This window comes from Podarcis filfolensis (genome assembly GCF_964270895.1).
Source record: "Podarcis filfolensis genome assembly, chromosome: 16".
Lineage (NCBI taxonomy): Eukaryota > Metazoa > Chordata > Lepidosauria > Squamata > Lacertidae > Podarcis > Podarcis filfolensis.
Window position 1 is genome coordinate 4,346,069 of NC_139620.1, and position 24,390 is coordinate 4,370,458.

At 49.3% G+C, this 24,390-nt stretch overlaps 2 protein-coding genes across 4 annotated transcripts in view; one reads left to right on the forward strand and one right to left on the reverse strand.

Annotated features, from left to right (window-relative positions):
* Window positions 1-12,431, forward strand: part of ZNF687 (zinc finger protein 687) — a 36,041-nt gene extending 23,610 nt beyond the window's left edge. For both annotated transcript variants that reach the window (XM_083590961.1, XM_083590962.1), the window contains exons 5-9: window positions 1,417-1,579; window positions 3,713-4,030; window positions 4,848-4,960; window positions 5,740-5,881; window positions 7,457-12,431. In XM_083590961.1, the coding sequence (XP_083447087.1) occupies window positions 1,417-1,579; window positions 3,713-4,030; window positions 4,848-4,960; window positions 5,740-5,881; window positions 7,457-7,924 (1,204 nt within the window). In that variant the 3' untranslated portion in view covers window positions 7,925-12,431. The remainder of the gene's footprint in view (window positions 1-1,416; window positions 1,580-3,712; window positions 4,031-4,847; window positions 4,961-5,739; window positions 5,882-7,456) is intronic.
* Window positions 12,432-14,237: 1,806 nt separating this feature from the next.
* LOC310751644 (unconventional myosin-Ie-like) overlaps window positions 14,238-24,390 on the reverse strand; it is a 51,481-nt gene continuing 41,328 nt past the window's right edge. For both annotated transcript variants that reach the window (XM_083591032.1, XM_083591033.1), the window contains exons 23-28: window positions 23,576-23,722; window positions 20,735-20,892; window positions 19,821-19,901; window positions 18,114-18,306; window positions 15,955-16,136; window positions 14,238-14,825 (exon numbers count right to left, since the gene is read on the reverse strand). In XM_083591032.1, the coding sequence (XP_083447158.1) occupies window positions 14,749-14,825; window positions 15,955-16,136; window positions 18,114-18,306; window positions 19,821-19,901; window positions 20,735-20,892; window positions 23,576-23,722 (838 nt within the window). In that variant the 3' untranslated portion in view covers window positions 14,238-14,748. The remainder of the gene's footprint in view (window positions 14,826-15,954; window positions 16,137-18,113; window positions 18,307-19,820; window positions 19,902-20,734; window positions 20,893-23,575; window positions 23,723-24,390) is intronic.

Genomic DNA, 24,390 nt, shown 5'->3' on the forward strand with positions numbered 1-24,390 from the left:
TCTCAGGGCAGTTCTCAGTGTAAAAATACAGGATGAAAGCACAAAGTAAATAGTTTAAACAAAAAAGGAAACTCTCCCACTCTCCCATAGTGGAAGCAGGGCTTCTTCTTGGCCTTCTGAGCCACAGGAACAAGCGTTCCCCAGCCCCTCCAACCTGTTTGGGACCAGGATCCAGACCCTTCTTCATCAGGTGACAGAGGCAAAGACTCTTAACCTGAACAGGAAGGGCACGCAGATCCAGAGACAGTGAGTTGGTGGGGACAGTGGCGCCCTGGGCCAAACGTGTGGCCTTGCCATCTTGTGTGCAAGCCCTGAGCCTCCTTCCCTCTGCTGGAGTGGGAGGCTCCTAGAGAAGCCCAGGCCCTTTTGAGCAAACGAGCATATTGAAGCACGGGTGGCCCTAACAATCTGGCTGCGCCTGATGCTACTCCTATAAAAGAGCTTGTCGGTTTCAGTTTCTCCATTGCTGGAACGACTTCAGAGCTCTGCGTTTCCTCAGAGCACAGCCGGAACCCGGCCTTGCATCCAGCCGGAACCTCACCTTGTCCCACACCCCAATTCAGGACAGATAAAAGGAAGCACTGCTTCATTTCAGCGCATAGTTAAAACGACGGAACTCCCTCCCACAGGATTAGCCAAATTCACAGAGAAGAGGCTACCCGTTTGCCTCCCCAGTTTGAGGCAGCGATGCTTCTCAATCCTGGTTGCTGGAAGCTGCAGGAGGGAAGAGGGCTCTTGAATCCTGCCTGTGGGTTTCCCAAAAGAGGCATCTGCTCAGCCGCTGTGAGAATGGGATGCAGGACTAGATGGGTCACTGGCCTGACCCAGCAGGTGCCTCCTGGGTTCTTATTTTGTCTTGCACCCCGGCTGATTCCTGCTGTGCTGCAGAGCAGCAATAAGTATCCAAACAAACCCCTGTGTTGCAAAGAGAACGTCAACAACGTCTAGGCAACACGATGACCATATACATACGTAATAGACAATCTTTATAGAATTCCTTCAAATCATAAAAAGTTCAAAATGAAATCTTTAGTCTCAAAGTCTCTGAAAATCTTTAAATGAAGCAAGGTACCAGACTTTGTACAGTGGAAGACAAGCTGTGAAGCTTTGTGTATTCAACAGTGATGTCCAACACTGAACAGTAATACCGGAGATTGACTACTGTTTCGTAGAATTCGTCATCAGCGTTCTGGGTGGATATAGAATGCTTCATAAAAGTTTGGTACCTCGCTTCATTTAAAGTTTTTCAGAGACTTTGAGACTAAAGATTTCATTTTGAACTTTTTATGATTTGAAGGAATTCTATAAAGATTGTCTATTACGTATGTATATGGTCATCGTGTTGCCTAGACGTTGGTGCCGCAGAGCAGGTCAGTTCCTTCCTGAGAGCCCTCCTGTCCCTTTCATCCTCTCCAGGATGATCTTCAAGTGTGCCATGTGCGACACGGTCTTTACCCACAAGCCCTTGCTCTCCTCCCACTTCGACCAGCACCTGCTCAACCAGAGGGTCAGCGTCTTCAAGTGCCCCGACTGCCCTCTTCTTTTCGCCCAGAAGCGTACGATGCTGGAGCACCTGAAGGTGAGTGGCCTTGTGGGGTAGAAGGGAGAAGAGTTGGCGGGGTCAGGGGAAATGGGTAATTTCTCACTTCCTTTTCCCCCACACCTAGTCTAGTTCCACCTTTGATGTTTTCAGTTGAGGGAGCTGTTGCCTCTTTCACTTACTTTGGGAATGGGTAGCATGAGCCATCAATCCAACAGGGAGAAGGAAATGATTTCATCCCTCTAGGACAGAGGTCGGCAAACTAAGGTCCACGGGCCGGATCAGGCCCAATTGCCTTCAGGATCTGGCCCACAGACTGTCAGTGGATCGGCGTGGGGATTCTGGTCATTCGGGCTGCCCCTTTTCCCCCCTGTGCCATTCCATTTCACACACACACACACACACACCCGCAGCAGCGCCTCCTCCCTCCTTCCTCCTGGCTTCTCCCTGCCTAGAGGAGGAAGGGAGCTGGCTGAGCACCATTTAAGCAGCCCCTCTCTGGAGCTGGCCCTTTCGCACCGCTCATCTTCCCTCTGCCACTACCACCCTGGTACTCCTGTAGGCCACAGAGCGGAGCGGATGAGCTCGCTCTGCCTACCCACGAGAAGCAACAGCGGTGGTGGTGGCAGCGGTGGCAGCCCCAGGGAAGGTAAGCGCGACTGGAGGTGGAGAGGAGGAGAACTTGCCCCCCTCACCTCTTCTTCCAGCCCCCCCCCACCGCTTCTCTGGCCCGCCACAAGGTCTGGGGGACAGTGGACCATCCCAAGTTTTTTGCCGACCTCTGCTCTGGGGAATAGCACTCTAGGCAGGAACTGCATGTGTGTTGCAGTATACCACAGCAACAGCACAGAAAAGGAATATGATACTGTTTTCAGGTTCCTGAGAACCATAGCTTTCATTCCTTCTAATCCCCACGGCCGCTGGCTGCAAAATCCTGGCTCCCAAGCACTGCAGCTTTCATTAAAAAGAGAGAGAAGGAAATGACTGGTCCTCTTGTTTACAAAGATAAGGTTGGAAGAGTGAGCAAGAGCTGCTCAGATCTCAGAAGAGAGACTTAACTTTGGGGAAGGGGTGCAGCTGGCGGGGCGTCTGCCTTGCATGCAAAGAGCCCCTCCACTCGCCTGCTGCCCAGCCATGAAGTGAAGCTGGGAAATGGTGCTGACCAGTCCAGCCACCTTCTCTTAAGACTGTAAGAAGAGCCTGCTGGATCAGGCCAGTGGCTTGTCTAGTCCAGCAACCCGTTCTCACAGTAGCCAACTAGATGCCTGCGGGGAGCACACAAACAGGATTCAACCACAAGAGCCCCCTCCCCTCTCCTGTAGTTTACAGCAAGTGAGATTTCTGTCTCTAACCGTGGGGGCAGAGAACAGTCAGCATGATTAGTAACCATTGATACCCTTCTCCTCCATGAATTTGCCTAATCCTCTTTTGAAGCCATCCATGTTGTAAAGACTGCGGAGAGAATAATTGGGTGCACTCTGCCCACCTTGGATCACATCTATGCTTCCAGGTGCCATAAGAAAGCTGCAGAGATAGCGCAGGATAGTACGCAACCCAGAAATGATCTCTTTCAGCTTCTGCCTTCTGGAAGAAGGTACAGGGTTATAAAGACTAGGACTAGCCGCCTGAGAAACAGTTTCTATCCAAATGCGATTTTGGTTTTAAATGCATTGTAAGGAGTCTGTATGGGAGTATATTGTATTTAAAAATGGAGTATCAGAGTTTTAGTGGCTAACCAGGTTGGGATAGTTGGGATAGCAAGTTTGTTGAGTTTTGAATGTCTTATGTAGATTTTTCAATTTCGTTGTTCTGTATGGGACAATGACAATAAAGTTTATTGTATCGTATCGTTAGTGGCCATCACGGCCTCCTGACTTTAACTATGTGCTCTGTGAAGAATTATTTTCTTTTGACTATCCTGAATCTTCCAACATTCAGCTTCACTGGACGTTCCTGAGGTCTAGTGTTAGGAGAGAGGGAGGAAAGCCTTTCTCTATGCCATACATCATTTTATAAATCTCTTATCCTTTCGCCCCTTAACTCGCCTTGACTCCAAACTGAAAAGTCCTCAGAAGCTGCCCCTGTTCTTCATAGGGGAATCCGCTCCATCCCCTCGGTGGTTTTTGTTTCCCTTCTCTGAACCTTTTGCCTCTCCTTCCCTCCCGGCGCCAGAGCACCCACCAGCCCCAGAAACCCAAAGAGGACCCCGCCAAGAAGCCAGTCGCTGCCCCGCTCACCCCCAAGCAGGAGCCGGCCGAAGAGGAGCCCCCACCGCCCGTCTCCAAGCTCTCGGAGTCATCGTCGTCCTCTTCGGAAGACGAGGAGCCGCCCAGCTCCCCGGAGCTGCGGAAGAGCAAGCGGGGCCGCTTCCAGCGCAAGTCAGAGAGCGGAGGGCGCTCCCGGAGCAACGGCTGCACCTGCGGGATCTGCCACTCCTGGTTCCCGGAGAGGGACGAGTATGTTCTGCACATGAAGAAGATCCACGGGAAGGTGAGGGAGGAGCTGCGGGAGGCAAGGGGATGATGGCAAGGGGGGGGGAACAGTCACCAGCATCTCTGGGTTTAAAAGGCCCAGGGAGAAGTACCTTGAGTGGCACCTGCGAGGCATAAAGGACAGAACTTCATGGCGGAGGAAACTCATTTGTTCCTATAATGTCATGCCCCTCTGTGTGCTCTGCTAAGAACAGAGGAACAGGTCTCTGCCCCGAGGAGGCTTACAATCTAAAACTCAAAAGACACAGGAGGAATATGAAGGGGCTTGGGGATAGAATTTTATTATTACGGTCACAGACCAGTTCCAGCTCACTTATAATATCAGGAAAATCATAAAACACAACAGGAATACATTGAAATGCAGTTGGATATAACAGACAATTCAGATATAGCGGCAGTTAAAAATATATATTAAATCTTGATCACTAAAATATAACCTAAAATTGTCATTTAAAACCTTAATCATTTTGGTAGTACAGCCTGTTCCCTAAGTTTTATGGCAGTCGCACAGAATTTGGCCCGGGGCTGGGGGATACCTCAAAAGGACCACAACTCTCCTCTTTCCCTTTACATTGTACTGAATCAGGTACGAGGCAGGTCTCTGCCCCTCCAAGAGCTTACAGGGAGTGGGATGGAAGCAGAGGGGAGAATTGCAGCAAAAAAGATTGCCCCTGCGGATGCTGGGTTTAGAGGACTTGAGGGGTTGGGCTTTGGGGCAGAGGTGCTGGCGGTGACGTTTGCACTTATTTTGACCTGAGTTTCTTTCTGTGGCTTCTCTTCTCTGTGGTCCCCTGCCCCCCACCCCCACCCCACAGTGCGTAAAGAAGTTCCCCTGCCACCTGTGCGAGAGATCCTTCTGCTCCTACCCCAGCCTCCGGAGACACGTCCGTGTGAACCACGAGGGCATCAAACGTGTCTACCCCTGCCGGTATGGAAGGAGCCCATCCTCCTGGCCTCTGGGCTGGTTGGCGAGTCAGGCAGCACATAGTGTGTGTGTGTGTGTGTGTGTCCACGTCCACGCACTCCATCTTTCCTGTGGGTGTGTTGCGCCCTCTGCTGTAAAATCAGGCAGTATGTGTTTATGTTTGCTTCTGTGGCATTGATTCAGCTGCCCTGGTGGTAAGATTTTAGATGATTTCAAGGTAATTTTTGTCAAGGGTTGATGGCACAGGGAAGGGGTGGAGTGGAGGCCTCTGGAGATATTCCCACTACGTCCTGAAGACAATAAACTTGTTTTGGAAGCAATTCGAGACTTCTCAGCACCCCGAGGTGAATCCCATAACTTGTGCAGAATTGTGAAATGCCCTCAGCTATGTTTGTCACAGAAGTCCTGACGAAAAGTACAGAACACACAGTGGGCAGCAGTGGGGTGAGAGATGATGCTGAGAGTGCCAGGCCCTGCCCCAATGAACTTACAGATCTAGATCTTGTAAGGGGAACAGAAGCTCCTCATCTGCACTCTGAGCTTTGCACTTCTCTTCCCAGCCTACTTCTGAAGCGCTTTGTAATGCAGCCACCACTGTCCAGAACAGCCTTCTGTCTGTTATTTTTATTTTTATTTATTGAATTTATATAGCATCCTATGCCCGAGGGGCTCAGGGTGCTTCACAGAATAAAATGATATAAACCCACCTCCCTTCCCTTTCCAGGCCGGGACACCATCTCTACTGGCTTCTCACTGCTCCCCCTTTCCTCCTCCTACCCCAGGTATTGCACGGAAGGCAAGCGGACTTTCAGCAGCCGCCTCATCCTTGAGAAACACATCGAGGTGCGTCATGGCATCAAGGTGACCGACGAGACCCGCAGCCAAGAGGTGCTGATCACCCGCATGGGTGCCAGGAACTCGCAGGTACAGGGGGTGGCAAATGTCAGACTCGATGCAAAACCACTCCCCATGTTGCTATTTCCCTGCATGAGGACTAGAATCTTGCTTTTCTTTTGAGGGAGGGTGGATTCTTCCGTGACTGAGCCCTTGCCTGGCATGCAGGGGGCACTCCCTGTCTGAAAATCTGGAGAGCCTCTGCCGCTCACTGCAGGCAGTGCTGAGCTACACGGACCATGGGCTGCCATTCTGACAACAGAGTTAACTCTTAATTTACAAACTCTATGATCCCTGCTGTTGTACCTGGTCAGGATTGTATTGCCCAGTAGGGTTCAGTTCCTCTCTGCGTCCAGAATTTTTGTCACACACCTCCCCAGGTCTACCCCCCCCCCTTTGCTCAGCCCTGAGGACTAGAACCATTCCGCTGCCTCTTGGTTTTTATCCGCAAAGATGCTCATAGTGTTATTCTTGCTTGCATGGCTAGCAGGATCAGCCCTACGGCATGCTAGACACCAAGCCTATCTATCTGTCTGTCTGTCTGTCTGTCTGTCTGTCTGTCTGTCTGTCTATCTATCTATCATCTATCTATCATCTATCTATCTATCTATCTATCTATCTATCTATCTATCTATCTATCTCTGTGTGTGTGTATATATACACACACACACACAAACACACCCCATATTTTTCGCTCCATAAGACGCACCTGACCAGAAGACGCACCTAGTTTTTAGAGGAAGAAAACAAGAAAAAAGATATTCTGAACGAAGCAGTGGATGTGTGATTTTTGTGGTTCATGCTGTGGCCACAGACATGTGATCTGATGGTGAATTTCGGATGACCCAATGCAAAAATCCTAAGGATCCATGGGCTTTTACTTCCCTCCCTCCCAGGCAGCCTCCACTAGCGTCACTTATCTCTCTTCTGATCCCATCGATCAGCTGTTTCCTTTCAACACTCCCTTCCCTCTTGTTTGCCTTAGTGTCTTTTCCTTAGCTGGAGCAGTTTTTTGCTCCTCCTTTTCTTCTAAGTTCTCTCCTTATTGCTTTAGTCTTCCTGTTTCCCCCCTTTGCAAGTTTGCTGTCTTTACCCCCCCCCCCCCCGCAGCCTCCTTTATCTCTAGCGTCCCTTATTTCTCTCCCTGATCGGCAAACAATCAGGGGCTTTGTTTCAACACCCACTTCCCTCTTTCAAAAAAAAAAAAAAAAAAGCATGATCTGCTTTTTGCCCCTGGGCAATTCGGTTCCAGGGACCACGCATTCACTCCATAAGACGCACAGACATTTCCCCTTACTTTTTAGGAAGAAAAAAGCGTGTCTTATGGAGCGAAAAATACAGTATACAGTAGTATCTCGCGTTAAGTACTTAATTCGTTCCGGAGGTCCGTTCTTAACCTGAAACTGTTCTTAACCTGAAGCACCACTTTAGCTAATGGGGCCTCCCACTGCTGCCATGCCACCACTGCGCGATTTCTGTTCTCATCCTGAAGCAAAGTTCTTAACCCGAGGTACTATTTCTGGGTTAGCGGAGTCTGTAACCTGAAGCGTATGTAATCCGAGGTACCACTGTATATATATAAATAAAGACTTCCCCCCCCCCCAGGCGTCTGGCCGGAAGCGGAAGCTCTCCGACGAAGGGGACTCGTGCAGCGAGGAGCCGGACAGCACCACCCCACCTTCGAAGACCCCCAGGGGCGACCGGAAGTTCCACTGCCGCAAGTGCGGCTACGTGGCGTGTTCGGCGGCCGACTTCCAGGAGCACATCCCCCAGCACAGGACAGGGGAGAGCGCCCACCAGTGTCGCGAGTGCGGGCTCTGCTTCACCTCTCAGGTCTCCCTCAACCGCCACCGCTTCATCACCCACAAGAAGAAGCGGGGGTCGGGCGATGCGGGGGGCTCCAGCCCCCGGGGGGGCGACGCCGAGGAAGGCTCCCCGCCAGCCGAAGAGGGGAAGCTCTCCTGCACCGTCTGCGGCAAGGGCTTCGACACCCAGCTCAACCTCAAGACTCACTTCCGCACCCACGGAATGGCCTTCATCAAAGCCCGGCAGAACGTGGGGGCAGAGAACTAGTTGGGGGGGGCAGGAGTGTGTGCACGGGAGGCTCTGCCTTGCCCCTCTGCCACCCAGGGACAGCGGTCGGAGGTTGATCAGCGCCCCGAGGTCTGGGTGGGAGCAGTGGTGAACCCCCCCCCCAATGCCTCACTTCTTAATAAGCTGTGATTGTGAAAGGGGGGCGGCAAGGAGCCTTATTTATAAGCAGCTGTCTCTGCTGTTGGCTTGGAACCTCGGTTGTGGGGTGTCTTGTTACTGTTTTTTTAAAAACTCCTTTAGTTTGGGGTTATACCATGGGGCAGAAGGCAAGGAAGAAGCATTACATCTGGTGGTGCTGAGGAATAGGACCTCGAGCCCCAGTGGAATGAAGCTGCTGTACGCAGGGGTGCCAGCCTTGCCCTTGCTGGAAGAACTTCCCGTCGGCTTTGCTTGCTGGTCACTGGAAAAGGCAGGCGAAGCCTCGCGATGCTCCTCTTCTTCCTTTCCAATTCCTCCTCCCTGCCCAGGGGCACAGGGGCACTAACCCATCCCAGTGCATGACCCCGTTGCGTTGCCCCCTCGGTGCTGCCACCGCCTCCCTCCCTCCCTCCCCTCTGATTTTGCCCCCTCCCGCTCTTTCCACCACCCTCTTTTCTCCCCTCCAGGATTTCCAAAAGCTTCCTGGGTTTTAGTTCTTCTCTTCCCTCCTCGAAAAGAGGGATTCGTTTCAGCTTCACCTTTCCTGTTTTGTCGTCGTTTTTATTTTTTAAATCATGTTCGCAGCTGCAGGACGGGAAGTCGCAATTAGCTACAGGTTAGTGCCTCTGTTCTTCCCTCGCCCTTCTCAGTCGGAATCATGGGTCGATTCTTCCGCCTCTCCGAAGCACGCCATTCCCCTCCGCCCTCCTTCGCTGCTGATCGTAATACTGACTCCTTTTTTCGTACGTTAGCGCTACCCTTTCCAAGCCATTCCAAGGGGCAGAGTTTTAAAAAGCAAACCAAACACACATAACCCCCAGCGTTATTGGTGTTTGGCTCACAGTGTGTGCTGTGTGGATGAGAATCCAGACCAGGGATTGGGGTTTATCTGGGGTGCCAGTCTTGCAACTCCCACTGTCAGCCCTGAGCACTGGGCATGTTGGCTGCTGGGAGTTGGGAGGCCAGCAGCGTTTGGGGAGGATAGAGGCTTCTCCATCGCTGTTACAATGGGCACTCGGTCAGCAGTCTTTGCCCTCTGCATCCCAGACCTACCTGCCAAACTACGTGCCACGTCTTCCAGCTTTTCCCAAGGGTTGAACGGAGAATGAAACCAGGGCTAGGAGGCAGATGAGGCTCTGTGTGTTTGTGTGTCAGCTTAAGGGTGGCGGTGGGGACCTCCAGAAGGTTCAAAATGGGTGTGTGTATCCACAGCGATAACTTCCTAATATTTGGTGGCCAGGAAAATCCATTGCTGAGGAGGTGTGGACGGGAGGCAGAGGGGGGTGGTTAATATTGCCTCTACCCTTAACAGAAAACGAAAAGGCAGTTGTAGTGACCAGATACATGTCTGATTGGCAACCCAGGTGGAGGGATACGGACACGGCTGTAACTTTTTCAGCTACAGCTGGGGGATTCAAATGCTTGCCCCCTCCCCCCCCACCCCTCGCATAAAATGCTGGTGCCCCATTTCTGCCCTTAATTGCAAAAGGGTTAGGAAGGCATCGCTTGACCCTGTTCTCAATCCGCCGGGACATTTTGGGCCTGTGCTCTTCCATCGCTCCTGTCCAATTTCAGTGGGGATCTCTCAGGAGAGAATTTTACGATGGACAGTCTCTTGATTAAGGTCAATGACCCGTGTTTAAAACAAACAAATCAAACCTTTGTGCAAATATATAACACACCTCTCCATCCTCTCTGTTGACACTTAATGGTATGCCAGCCTCCCCTGGCGGTTGGATCAGCTGCGTTAATCATGTATTGACAAACTTCATTGCCAAAGGGAGTGTTTGTCTATATCATGCTGATTTAGCAATTAATCATGATCTTGAGTCTCTGCCCTCACCCTCCACCTCAAAAAAACCCACTGCCTCCAGAACTTGAAGTCCCTTCTGTAGATGATCATTCCAAGGTTTTGTGACCAAGAAAACAGCATATAATTGCTGCCTCTTTATTCTAACAAACGTTGAGCCTCCAGCTGCATATTTCAATAAAGGTTTGGGAAGCGGCAGTTCTGTGCTTTTAAAAAAACCCCTCCCACAATCAGATCATGTGTAAAGGTTTGTGAGGGGGTACTTTTGTGCTTTGTCTAAAAGGAAACCATGGAAGGGGGTCTCTTAGATCTCTTTTTTTTAAAAAAAATAATGTGCACAAGTGATTATTTTAGTAACTTGGATTTTCTTTATTTGTCTTTGACTTGTCACTAATCCTTATTAACCCAGCGTGTGTCCTTTAAACAAATCTGTTAACATACACTTTTTTTTTAACTAAAAAGAAAAACGAAAAAGGTAATGAGTGTTGTAATGTCCTGTTTCTGAAAATATTAGTTTGCACATCCGTTAAATTCGTTTTGGAGAGATAGAAAAGATGGAGGCCCTTTTCAGTTTTGTCAAATGGTTAGAGCAGGGAAGAAGAGTTGACTGTGGCCCGTCTAAGTCACTGTTTCGCAAACTTAAAACAATTTCACTCCCCTCCTGAGAGTTTAGTTTTCCTGGCTTGCCCCTTCTCGGGTGAAGATAATTTGGGTGTAGTTTTAATAAGAATGTTTTTAATCTTTGAATTGGTTTTTTTTTTTGCAGCTTAAAAAAAAAGCCTGTGCTAAAGTAAAAGAAAAAAAATCTCTGTACCCTTAGAAACCCTTTCACATACCCCCGTTGGGGGGCAGGTACCACACTTGGGGAAACACTACTCTAAAACAACCGTTGCCAACCTTGTGCCCTCCAGGTGGCTGGGGGCTGATGGGAGTTGTAGTTCCCAACATCTGCCTGCCTTAGGCCTCTGTCGCCTTCTGGCCATAGGGCTATTCAGACAGTAAGCTGCATAGCTAAATATCTGGAGGGCCACCAGCTTCCCATCTCTGGGCCAGAGAAGAAGGAGGGTGGGGTGGCTGAAAGTTATGTTTCCGATCTTTATTAACTTTTTTTAATCCCAACCGTAACGCATCACAGGCAAGAGCGTAGGCCAGAGAAAGGGATGCTTTTTATTACTGTGTTCACACTTGCTTAAGAAGGAAAGATGGCTCTTCATAGAACTGGGCTCCATCTGGTTCTCCCCATCTCCTCCTCCTCCTTTGGCAGTGGAGTTGTAGATTCTGTGGGCAGGATGAGCAGAGCATTCTGCTGTTGTGACATACGGATCCGAGTTCAAATGCTCCCCTCGCCCTCTCTGCCACCATCTGCTTTTAATGCCTTTTTCTCCCTTAGCACCAGAACTGGTTTTGGCAACCTTCCACAATGGGTCTCAACCCCACTCCTGAATCTGCATGTAAGTCAGTCCTCCTGTACCCAGTGGGATCCTACTTCCTAGTAAACATGCCAAGCAAGAGAGGCTGAGCGGTTAGCGAAGTGAGTAAGAGGGTGTGGGTTGTCTGTGGTGCAACAGCTGTACGCTCAAAGCCCCAGATATTCAGTGGTACTTTGCACAATCCTGCTGGGTGCAGATTTGAGAGGTGGGATTTCCACCCTAGCAGGGACGTGGGATTCTGTTCTGTCTTATTTGTCTCCTCCTCAAGTCCAGCTTGGGAAATGCAGTGAAGATCGAACATAAGGGCTGGAGAGGGAGCCAGACAATAAATGCACATTTTTTCTCCTACAGAACTTCTGTAACATCAGCTATGTGATTGCAGTCCTCATAATGTCTTTAAAAAAATAATCATATCCACTCTACCATTATGTGGGGATGCTTTTTGGAAATGAGCTTTTTCACAAGAGCAGAATTGAGGGTGAGGAGGAGGAAGAAGATCAGTACTGTTTAGTTTCCATGAATCTTGTATGATGAACTCAGCTTCCTAACTGTTTACCAGAAGCCCCTGATGGTTCTCCCCCTGTCCCACTCCTCCTCCTCCTAAGTAAAATGTGCTCATTTATTTTAGGCAACTTCTTGTCTCTGTTAAACACCTACTTAACTCATCTTCCACCCCACCCCCTTTTAATTTAAAGAAAAAAGATTTTTTTAAAAACAATAATAGCTGGAAGTGTAAATGATGTTTCATAGAACTTTCTTACCGTTTTAGGGGCTACGGAAGAGAATCGATTGCTTTGTAATTATTGAAGATTGACTTCCAAACTTACCCCCCCCCCTTTCTTTTCTTACCTTGCACGCACTTCAGTGCCTTTAGGTATATCTTGTGGGCTTTTTAAAAAACAAAAAACAAAAAAAGAAGACTCTGAATTCTGTATATTTGTTTTCTAGCAGGTGAAAAATTACGGAGGGTCATGGGAGGTTTAGGGGGGGTCACGACTGTGAACTGAATATTATGCTACATTAAAAAAAAATTGGTCACTGAAAAAGTCTCTCAGGTTAACTCCTTTCACTGTACTGATAATGCAATTAAAAACTTCTAGTGGTTTAACCCCTCTCCAGACCTGGTCTTAATTGAAATTAATCCCTGGTGCTTTGATTTTACCTTTGCTCCTTCCTTCCACAGAGGGAGTGGGGGCAAGAAAGAAATATCCTGTCACTGCTTTCCATGAGGCTGTGGTGCCAGCTACAGTTTTGCAAAAGAGCTTTCTTTAAAGTCCCCGCGTCTCAGCAAAAATTTGCAAGCAATAAAATTTGCAAATCTGGAAGTGGCGGTTCAGAGGCAATACACTCCTTCGCCATCCCAGGGCGGCTGCGAACGGGCCAGGACTGAAAAACGATACCTTCTCACCACCTGCTTCCCTCTGTGAACTAACCCAGCTCATCTTTTGTGGCTTCGGCTGAGTAATAAACCCCGTCCTGATGTGGAAGGAAGTCTCAAAAAGGAAACGTGTAATTTGGAGCTAAACCTGGCTCACTGAGAACGTCCTTGTGGCACCCAAGCGCGCTTTGCGGAGGGCTTCCAACATGCGATGCCGTTTGTGGGCCTGTCACCTCTGAATGTGTCCTCCTGTCTGGGCTGGGAAGTATTTTATTATTTAAGGCTCCCTCAAACTAATGGCTTTATTTTCCAACAAGGGAAAAACAGAGCCAAGAGACGTCTTAGTGGGTAAAATCTCTCAAGAGGGACCCCATTGCTCCCTCCAGTCCATGATTTTGTCCTGTCTGTGATTACTGTATTTTTCGCTCCATAAGACGCACCTAGTTTTTAGAGGAGGGAAACAAGAAAAAAAATATTCTGAACGAAACAGTGGATGTCTGATTTTTGTGATTCATGCTGTGGCCACAGACATGTGGTTTGACGGTGAGTTTGGGGTAGCCCAGTGCAAAAATCCTGAGAATCCATGTGGATCCGTGCTTTGTAACCACGTTTTTGCGCCATTGCGGCCCCAGGCAACAATGGGTGCTTGATTTTTTTGGTGCAGTCCGTAGCCATGGACATGCTATGTGATCTGATGGTGAATTTGGGGTGACCCAATGATGGTCCCAGTGATGGCATTTGCTCCCAGTATGCACCCCCCCCTTTTTCCACTTAAGGAGTCCTTCTGGATCAGATCAAACCTCCATCAAGTGCACTTCCCTGTTTGCCACAGTGGCTAGAGAAACCCCCGTCATGTGCCCATCAGCAGGGCAGGAGGGCAACTACACAAACACCAGGATTCTCCACACGCAGCCTCTGAAAACAGAAGTCCCAGGAAGACACCCTCTCATAGCTGCCTTGCTTTTATGGATCATACATAAGCTGCCCCGGGAGCCATTTTGGCCAAAGAGAGCAAAAATTAATGTAGATTAACGAATAAATGTAACTCATAGACTTCCTTTCTCTACAACTTTGACCACTGCAACCTGCAACCACAAAGCTATTCCAGACCTTGGAACTCCCAATTCTAAGATCCTTTGAAGGTAGCCCGATGGGAACAAAAACACGACGGCATTCCTGCACTTTTAGAACAGGTAATTCCAGCCTGTGCAGTCCCTGCTTCACGCCACGCCTGCTGAAAATTCCTTTCTCAGCTGTTAAAAGGTGCAGGAGCCCTTTGGCAACGTGTCTTTCCAAGAAGCTTTCGCAATTTATCCTCCAAAGCTTCTTGGAATTTGTAATCCCAGATTACCTGCTCTGGTTCCCAAAGTAGAAGCAATGAAATGCCCCCCCCCATTCCACACACTTACCCTCCCACCGTTTGGGAAATGTGTGGGGACTGCACTGCAGGGGTGTAGGGCAGGGCCTTTGCTGAGAAATTCGGCAGGATTCAGCGACCCACATTTTCATCAAATAAAACCCATTTACAGAAAAGGGTTCCCGATGCACATAATTTATTTCACACGCAGGTTCTGTGGTCCCACTCCTGCTTAAATGCCAGTGCTTGCTTGGCCTCGGCAGTATTCTGCAGGGAGCTCCTGTGACTCCCGTACGGTCATGGTGCATATGCAGAATGCAAACCGCTCCCCCTGCAACAACAGGCTTTCTTGCTTGGAAGCTTAAAAACAAAAACCTGCCCGTTTTCACGGACAAAACGCCTTCCACTGGAGGGGTAAAAAGGGAGACCTGCGCTTTCCCACCCTGTTCTTGATTTCAAAGTTCAGCCATGCTGGCATTGTCATGGCTTTCAAAGGCAGCCATTTATATATATAAAATAAACACACACACCCCTTGTCCTTGTGCAATGGAACAGAGAAAGGCAGGTGTCTCCCAAGCCACGAAGCAGCTCTTTTTGCTGGCCAAAGTTCCTTCTCTAGCCTGCAAAGTCCACGGCAGCTGGTGGAGGGGGGCAGTCTAGGAAGAGAATGCTGAGAGTTGTCTGCTTGCTTCAGATTTTCTCCACGTAGTTCCCCGGGAACAAACCTTCTTTGCCACGGATGCGGCCCTGCCACCAGCCGGAAGGGTCTGCAAACAGGCGGAATAAGAGTCAGGAGCTCAGATATCGGAAGAGCTCTGCTGGATCAGACCAGAAGTCAGTCCCATACAGCTCCCAAATTTTCCAGAAGGGGCCAGCGGATAAGAGGACACCAGAAGCAGAACATTTGCACTCCCACCTGCCACTTGCTGCACTTGGTACTCAGCTAGACTGCCCTGGCACACAGAGGTTCCACCTGCCTCCGAGAGCTTATGTCAGGGATAACGAACGTGGGGAGCTCCAGATGTTTTGGGGCCATAGCTCCCATCACCACCACTTAACACAGGGGCAGGGATGATGGAAACTGTAATCAGTCATCACCTACAATTGATAAATACAGCCAGGCACCAGGCATTCATTACTGCGGAAGCCACATTTTGTGGATCTTCTGTCTGAGATTAGACTGCCCCCACTGTCTTGAAAAGCCGCCTTTCAAAAATTTCCAGCAGGCATTTAAAGTCATTTCTGATTTTCTCTCTTATTTATTAAGTTTATTGTACAACACCTGTTCAGTGGTACCTCAGGTTAAGTACTTATTTCGTTCCAGAGGTCCGTTCTTAACCTGAAACTGTTCTTAACCTGAAACACCAATTTAGCTAATGGGGCCTCCCTCTGCTGCTGTGCCACCGCTGCGCGATTTCTGTTCTCATCCTGAAGGAAAGTTCTTAACCCGAGGCGCTATTTCTGGGTTAGCGGAGTCTGTAACCTGAAGCGTATGTAACCTGAAGCGTATATAACCCGGGGTACCACTGTAATTCGTAGAAATGTAGAGCTGGAAGGGACCCAAAGAGTCATCTATTCCAACCCCCGGCAGTTAAGTGGTATACAAATTGTTGAAATAAACGAATAAGCCAGAGCTGGCTAATGTGCCCTCCAGATGCCTAAGAAAAATGGGTAGACCTTATTTAAAAAATACAGGAGTGGTTTCGCTAGAGCAGGCCGAAGTGGGTCCGTCTCATCTGCCATCTCGTTTTGGATGTGACTCTGAGCTAGACTGCCCCTGAACCTGGAGGCTCCAGTAGCTATCTTGGACAACAGCCGCTGAACTCAAGGTTGGGCAGGGAAACGGGGTCCATTCAACACACGCACCTCGCCAAGAAAAGACCCCTGAAAGCTTACCTTCCTTGATTATTTCAATGAACTCGTTGGCATTGAAGCTGAGCTCGTCTGTGTCTTGGGCGTCGTAGGCGTAAAGGGCCCTGCACTGGGGGAGGCATGGCTGAGGTTTCGGCTTGGGCTTGGGCTTGGCCCGGCCTCCTCCTGGGATGGGCTTCGCTTCCTTGGACAGGCGCCTCTGGAGGCTGGAGAAAAGAGAGGTCAGCGTCAGGATTGCAGCAAACGGAAGCTCTCCTTTCCCACCTAATTCTGCTGAAATGATCTGCCACATCCCAACCTCAGCCAGAAAGGAAGGCCGTCTCCAAAGCTGGTGGGGTGTGGGGAGAGCCTTTGGCCCTCCAGACGGGTCTGAACGACAACTCCTGAGAACTTAAGAAGAGTCTTCCGGATCAGGCCACCATCCTGTCCTCACAGTGGCCAAATGCCCTTTGGAATCTCGATAGACTTCCTTTGGACCTGGAGGTTCCACAAGGACCTAAGAGCAGCCTGGCAGTCTGGATCAGCCCCCCTGGCAGTCCAACCCCCTTCAGACCCATCAGCGAGCATGGCCAACTGTGAGTGACCATTATGGGACAGCTGCAGGTTTCCTGGCCTAAACGAGAATCCTTAAAACAACAAAATATGCAAGTTCAAAGGTAAAGGGACCCCTGAGCATCAGGTCCAGTCGTGGCCGACTCTGGGGTTGCGGCGCTCATCTCACTTTATTGGCCGAGGGAGCCGGCATACAGCTTCCGGGTCATGTGGCCAGCATGAATAAGCCGCTTCTGGCGAACCAGAGCAGCGCGTGTGTCAGAGCTGCCCGAGGTCCCAGCTCACAAAGGACCAACGCTGCTTCGTTGTTAAGTACGAAAGTCTTTATTGAAGTTCAGTTTCACTTCCAGAGCCGCAGCGTGCAGCTCTACGTCTCAAACTCTAGATCGCTGATGCTCCGTCTGAATCTCCTCCCCCCAGACACCAGTTTAAGACTCTAGCCTTGCTCCACCTCTTCCTCTGTTCTTTCCGCCTCTGGTTCCGCCTGTCCGTCGGGGTCTCGCCCTTTCTAGACTCTTCTGACGCTGAATCCCCTGAGCCTTCCCCCTCCCTCCGGCGGGCTTTAGGAGCTGGTTCCCAATCCGGGTCTCCTGCTGTCCCCCGCGCCTGTACATTTGAACTTGGCGCGCGCGCCCAGCCAGCAACTTTCCTCCTGACCATTTCACTGCTGCTGTCACTGCTTCCCCCTTCGGGGAGGCTAGCTGCAACTGACCTCCCCTCCGTTCCCCCACTCTCCGATGGAGGCGTGGTCAGCCCTGACTCATCTTCTCTCCCCGCTGGAGGAGACGCTGGTCCTGACACATGTGACTCTTCCCCCCCACTACGCTCTGGTGGGGAAACTGGTCCTGATCCCCCGCTGCTGCTTTGGGGTTCCCCGCTGGCTCCTTGTTTCTGGTGCGTCCCCCCTGGGACCCCCCTTGCCCTGACCATCGGCGCCCCCTTCTGGGAATCTTCTGATTCGCTGGAGAAGCTCATGGAATCTCTCGGGTCACTGTCATACTCCCCTACGCTGCCCTCGGATTCTTCCCCTTCGCTCTCCATTTCCTCTCTCCCCTGTGCTCCTGCTCCCGAGCCCCTGACAGCGCGGAAACGCCATTTAACTTCCCGCCGGAGTGGTACCTATTTATCTACTTGCACTTTTTGGTGTGCTTTCAAACTGCTAGGTTGGCAGGAGCAGGGACCGAGCAAAGGGAGCTCACTCCGTCGCGGGGATTCGAACTCCTGACCTTCTGATCAGCAAGTCCTAGGCTCTGTGGTTTAACCCACAGCGCCACCCGTGTCCCCACAAGCTGGCTCCTTTCATGGCCCAGAGAGTAAGGAAACACAGAAAAGACCTGAGATACACGGCAAAGTGGCAAACTGCTGAGCTTGCCAAAGACCTGAGTTGTAAGGCAATATGTTTTTCTGGGTTTGGGATGGTGTTGTTTTTTTGCAGCCTACTGGTCACCTTAAAACTGTCAGTCAAATGGTTTGGGCAAAGCTCAAAGGAGTTGCAGGCAATGAGCAGGAAAATCAGAGAAGGAAGGCAAGATTTAGTTCTGTAATCCAGAGTGCGAGAGAGAGAGAAGCAAAGTCTCAGTCTAGCATCAGGAAGGTGCGACGTCCAACGACTGTCTACTCGGCTCGCTCACCCAGCCACGCCTTGGTCCGGGACGTTCATGAAATCCAGGTTCAGCTTAGTCGGCAGGACTTTGGCTCTGGGGCTGGCCCCCTGGCGGGGCAAACTGGGCTGCTCCATGCTGACCTGCCTGGTCATCGAAAGGCGCTGCTGGAAGGGGGGCCTGGTCCCCGCATTGCCACACCCACGGTTGCCCCACTTTGACCCTGGGGGGGGATAAATAAGAGAGAGTCAACGCCCGACCCTTTGCGAGGGGAACGTGGATCGCCGTTTGGCTGGCTGGTTATTTCATAAAATCCACGCACCGCTTGATTGTAAACAAGCATCAAAGCGGTTCGCAAAACAATAAAGTCAACAATGATGTACAACGATGCTTTAAAACATACAGAAAATTACAGCTACTAAAAACAGATCAAAGTTCCCAGCAGCTTGGGTAGATTCTTTTTCACAGTTCCTGAGCACATTAATAATTATTATGATTATTGTATTATTTATACCTCGCCCATCTAGCTGGGTTGTTCCTTTTTAACCAACCCCCCCCCCTCCACCCCAAATATTTTGGGTGTTAGGAGTTGAGTTTGTTCCCCGTCTTCCTGAATTCTTGAGTATCTGCTCTGGAATATCCTCAGAGCAAAAAGCCAAAGCATCCCCTGTAATAATAATAATAATAATAATAATAATAATAATAATAATAATAATTATTATTATTATTATTTTATATATATATATATATATATATATATATATATATATATATATATATACACACACACACACACACACACACACACACACACACACATACATACATACCCCGCCCATCTGGCTGGGTTTCCTCAGCCACTCTGGGCAGGTTCCAACAAAACATTAAAATACAATGATCTATTAAACATTAAAAGCTTCCCTAAACAGGGCTGCCTTCAGATGTCTTCTAAAAGTTTGGTAGTTATTTTTCTCTTTGACATCTGGTGGGAGGGCGTTCCACAGGGCAGGCGCCACCACCGAGAAGGCCCTCTGCCTAGTTCCCTGTAACTTGGCTTCTCGCAGTGAGGGAACCGCCAGAAGGCCCTCGGTGCTGGACCTCAGTGTCCGGGCAGAACGATGGGGGTGGAGACGCTCCTTCAGGCATACTGAACCGAGGCCGTTCAGGGCTTTCAAGGTCAGCACCCACACTTTGAATTGTGCTCAGAAATGTAACACAGCCTTCCCCAAACAGCTGCCCTTCAGATGCTGGTGGGGCTCTCGGCAGCCAGCAGGACCAATGGTCAGAGACGGTGATGGAAGCCGTCGTTTAATCCAATCTGGAGAGAGCGCCAGGTTCACCTGGGCTGTCCTAACTTGACCTGTCAGGAAGAGACAAACCTTTCCTGGATCCAGGCCACTCTCCTAACCTGGCCTTTGAAAAATCTGGAATTGTCTGAATTCGACCCCAGGACATCCAGCACGCCAAGGCTGGGAAGAGGCCACAAGTGGGACTCTGGGAGAATCCCCCTCCCCACCTGGCCTGATCCCTGGAAGAGGAGACAATACAGGGCAGGATGAACCTTGTGCAAGGATAGAGAATGGGATCTTAAAAGGTCATCCAGCCCAACCCCCTATCGCCGATAGCTTCGCATGTTCTTGGATGCCCATGTGCGTGTGGGGGAATTGAATTCCTCCAGTCTTGCCTCTACACCCCCATCTTAGACAAGACCCCCCCTGGAAGGAAAACATTTTTTACCTGTTGTGTTGGGGGCATTCCAGCCAGGCGAAGTTCCCCTGCCCAGGCTCCGACTTTTCCTGGTGTCTTTCCGGGTAGGTCCTGAAATCAGGGGGTCCCACCGTCAGCTCTCTGAGGGGAGGGGGCCCCGATCCCCTGGGAACCCACCCAGCATGGGGCAGCAGCCCTTAAAGGTGCCCTCAGCGACGTCCGACTCAAAAGCTCGCAGGAGGTCAGGGCCGGATTTAGGTTTCACGAGGCCCTCAGCTACTGAAGGTAATGGGGCCCTTTATATGTCCTTTGTCAACAACAAACTGTCACTGTTTTCTGTGTTGAATATATGCTATATGGTAATTTATGGACCTAATAGGTCCATATGCAACACAAAACACTGTTGCTGTATGTAGGTTTTATTTATCTTTATTTATCTTATATTGGAAATGTATACCCAGTTTTCCCTTTAATTTTTGGGGGGCCCCCAAGAGAGTGGGGCCCTGAGCTATAGTTGTTTAGCTTACACGTAAATCCAGCACTGGCGGAGGGCAATCCACACCCCCAAAGACCTCGAGCCGGCAGTCATTACATCCCGATATCGTCAACGCAAAATGGGAGATACAGGGTTGAAATCACGAATTTGAAATACCAGTTCCAAAGGTTTCTGGTGGGTCACTTAATTGGAGCGTGTTTTGCAAAGGCACGCTGCTATAGTGTGTGGGGAGGGGTGTAAGGGAATGCAGACTTCCAGAATGTATTTTGGGGTTCTCGGGGGAAATTTAAAGGACATAAAATAATTAAAGAACTGTCTTGTTGACTTAGATCCATTAAGCAATATCTTGATCAGGGTCTATGGCTATTCCCTCCCCTCCACAGGTCCTCTCCTCTTGGGAACAATAACCGTCACCCCCCCCCCTCCTGTAAAATGTCCCCAGACTCACGGGCGTTGCGGGGCAAGCCAGGCCCGATGCTGACCACCAGCACTTTGCCGTTGTTGCGCAGGAGAGTCAAGTCCCCCTGGCAGATCTGGAACTGGATCTGGCGGGATCCGGCGGCCCCCCAGGGACCCCACCCGTCTTTCTTTACCTTGAACTCCAGCCTGGGGCAGCGGAGAGAAAAATAGAGGGAGAGAGGGAGAGATGAGAAAATGATATATATTAAAAGACAGCAGTCACTGGGTGACCTCGGACCACTCGCTATATTTTTTCCTAACCTATCTCACAGGGTTGTTGTGAGGATATCATGGGGGGTGGTTTTGCATGAACCGCACGCGTCACCCTGAATTACTTAATTCAGTAATTAAGTACTTAATTCATTCTGGAGGTCCGTTCTTAACCTGAGGTACCACTTTAGCTAATGGGGCCTCCCGCTGCCGCTGCACGATTTCTGTTCTCATCCTGAAGCAAAGTTCTTAACCTGAGGTACTATTTCTGGGTTAGCGGAGTCTGTAACCTGAGGCGTCTGTAACCCGAGGTACCACTGTATAAGACACCCCCATGTATAAGGCATCCCCTATTTTGGGGGACTCCAAATTAAGACTACACCCCTCAGCGCTACCCATGTATAAGACGAGCCCTAATTCTAAACCTAATTTTTTGGTAAAAAAACCCCTAGTCTTATACATGGAAAATACAGTGTGTGTGTGTGTGTGTGTGTGTGTGTGTGTGTGTGTGTGTGTACACACACATGCACATACATATACATATACATACACACACACACATACTGCATTTATTTTTTAAAAAAACCAACATCCTTGAAGTGGTTTACAATATACCATCAAAAGCTACAATTTCAATAATACAAATACAGTGGTACCTCGGGTTACATACGCATCAGGTTACAGACTCTGCTAACCCAGAAATAGTACCTCGGGTTAAGAACTTTGCTTCAGGATGAGAACAGAAATCGGGCTCCGGCAGCGCGGCGGCAGCAGCAGGAGGCCCCATTAGCTAAAGTGGTGCTTCAGATTAAGAACAGTTTCAGGTTAAGAACAGACCTCCAGAACGAATTAAGTACTTAACCCGAGGTACCACTGTATTGAATAAAACATTAACGGAACTGACTTACAGCCTGTTGTTCCTTAATCATTTTATATGAAAGTCTGACTGCAATGGAATTTACTTCTCGGGGTGAAGTTGTGCTTAGGATCACCATAGACCACAGGCTAAGAATACAATCAGTCATGGTTGCAACAATAGCCCATATTCCATTTGCAGGGCTTATTTCGAACAATCCCTCTCCTGGATCAAATAGAATATTTGTATTTTAATCCAACCTCCCTCCCTCCAAGGAGTTAAAGGTAGGCACACACCCCCACCTTTCTGCATCACCCCAAAAAGCGGTTGCGGGTGTTCATTGGTGGGTTGTCATAGTTCCACAGAAGCCTCCACATCCAGGCACAGTCTATCTTAGAGCCCCATAAGCAAAACCCACAGGAGAGGGCTCTCTCTCACCTTCGTGCCTTCATTCCGGAGGCTCCCCACTGGAAGCAGGGACTCGGGCGACGTGGCCCCACCTTGTCCAAACCCACAGGACCATCAGTTTGGGTTTAATCTTTGACACCTCCCTTTCCATGGAGGAGCAGATTGCAGCTATAACAAAGGCGGCATTTTTTCATCTCTGCCAAGCTAAGCAGTTGGCTCCTTACCTTTCTTGCCCTGCTCATGTCCACTGTGATCCACGTGACAGTCACCTCCAGACTGGATTATTGTAACTCACTCTACGTGGGCTGCCCTTGAGACTGACCTAGAAACTCCAGCGGGTGCAGAATGCCGTGGCGAGACTTCTTACGGGGTCCTCGCCGTGGGATCACATTCACCCGGTGCTATACCAGCTGCACTGGCTCCCGGTGGAGTACAGGATCAGGTTTAAGGTGCTGGTTTTAACCTTTCAAGCCCTATACGGCCCAGGACCCTCGTACCTACGGGACCGCCTCTCCTGGTATGTCCCACGGAGGACCTCACGGTCTTCAAACAAAAACATCTTGGAGATCCTGGGCCACAGGGAGGTTAGGCTGGCCTCGACCAGAGCCAGGGCCTTTTCGGTACTGGCCCCGATCTGGTGGAATGCTCTGTCCCAAGAGACCAGGGCCCTGCGGGACTTGTCATCTTTCCGCAGGGCCCGCAAGACGGAGCTGTTCCACCAGGCCTTTGGCCAAGGCACAGTCTGACCCCCTCCTTTAGTAATCCTCATAGAACTTGAGTCCAATGGTTACCATCAATTTGATTCTGAATTTATTTTAGAATGAATTGATTTTATAATGCTGTGTTACTTTTATTGTTGTTAGCCGCTCTGAGCCCAGCTTCGGCTGCGGAGGGCGGGATATAAGTAAAATTTATTATTATTATTATTATTATTATTATTATTATTAAGGTAAAGGTAAAGGGACCCCTGACCATTAGGTCCAGTCGTGACCGACTCTGGGTTTGCAGTGCTCATCTCGCTTTACTGGCCGAGGGAGCTGGTGTACAGCTTCTGGGTCATGTGGCCACCATGACTAAGCCGCTTCTGGCGAACCAGAGCAGTGCACGGAAACACCGTTTACCTTCCCACCAGAGTGGTACCTATTTATCTACTTGCACTTTGACGTGCTTTCAAACTGCTAGGTTGGCAGGACCAGGGACTGAGCAATGGGAGCTCACCCCGTCACGGGGATTCGAACCGCCGACCTTCTGATCGGCAAGCCCTAGGCTCTGTGGTTTAACCCACAGTGCCACCCGTGTCCCAAAATTATTATTATTATCAACTAATATTCTCAAGGGAGCAGCGCGGCTACTCACTGGTTGCTGAACTTGACTGGCAGCTGCTTCTGGGTCCTCTCCTCGTAGCGCTTATAGAGCAGACTCAAGAGTTCCGTCTTGAAGACCGACTCCAGGACGCTGTCGTATTGGGGCTCGTGGATGATGATGAAATCGTCCTGCAAGGTGCTTGGGCGAGAGAATATGGGAGAGACAGAAAGTAAGGACTTTAATGCAAATGAAGATGATGGACTATATGGGACTGGCAGAAATGACTGGCAGAATCCGGGACCAGGGAGAAGAGGCGGTGGAAGAAGATTGGAAGAAATTTAAAGACTATTTACAGAAATACTGCAAAATTAATGAATGTTAGAATGATGTTGGATAGAAATTAAGTGGTTTCCAGCTGTAATGCTTTAAGAATATGGAAAAATGAATTGATAATGGATGAAAATACTGAGTTATAAAATGTTAAATTATATATATAAGATAAATGAAAGAGGGTAAGGATTTGCTGATTTGATTAGTTAAATGGGAATACAAGAAGGGGAGGTGTGAGGAAGTCAATGAAACAAGCAAATGAGTTTTAAGTTATGAAAAATAATTGTTTTTAATTTTTCTTGTTTTTTCTGTATGTTTTACTTATTTTTTTTAATTTTAATTTTTATTATTATGTGTTTTTGTATATTTGTCTTTGTAAAATCTTAATAAATATTTTTTTAAAAAAAAAAAGAAAGTAAGGACTTTAAAAAGCCAAAGGAGAGCCTTGCCTGCTGCAGGTGGATCAGGTCCAGACACCCATTTAGTCCAGCATCCTGTTCTGACAGAGTCCCAAACACCCCATAGAACTAGGAATC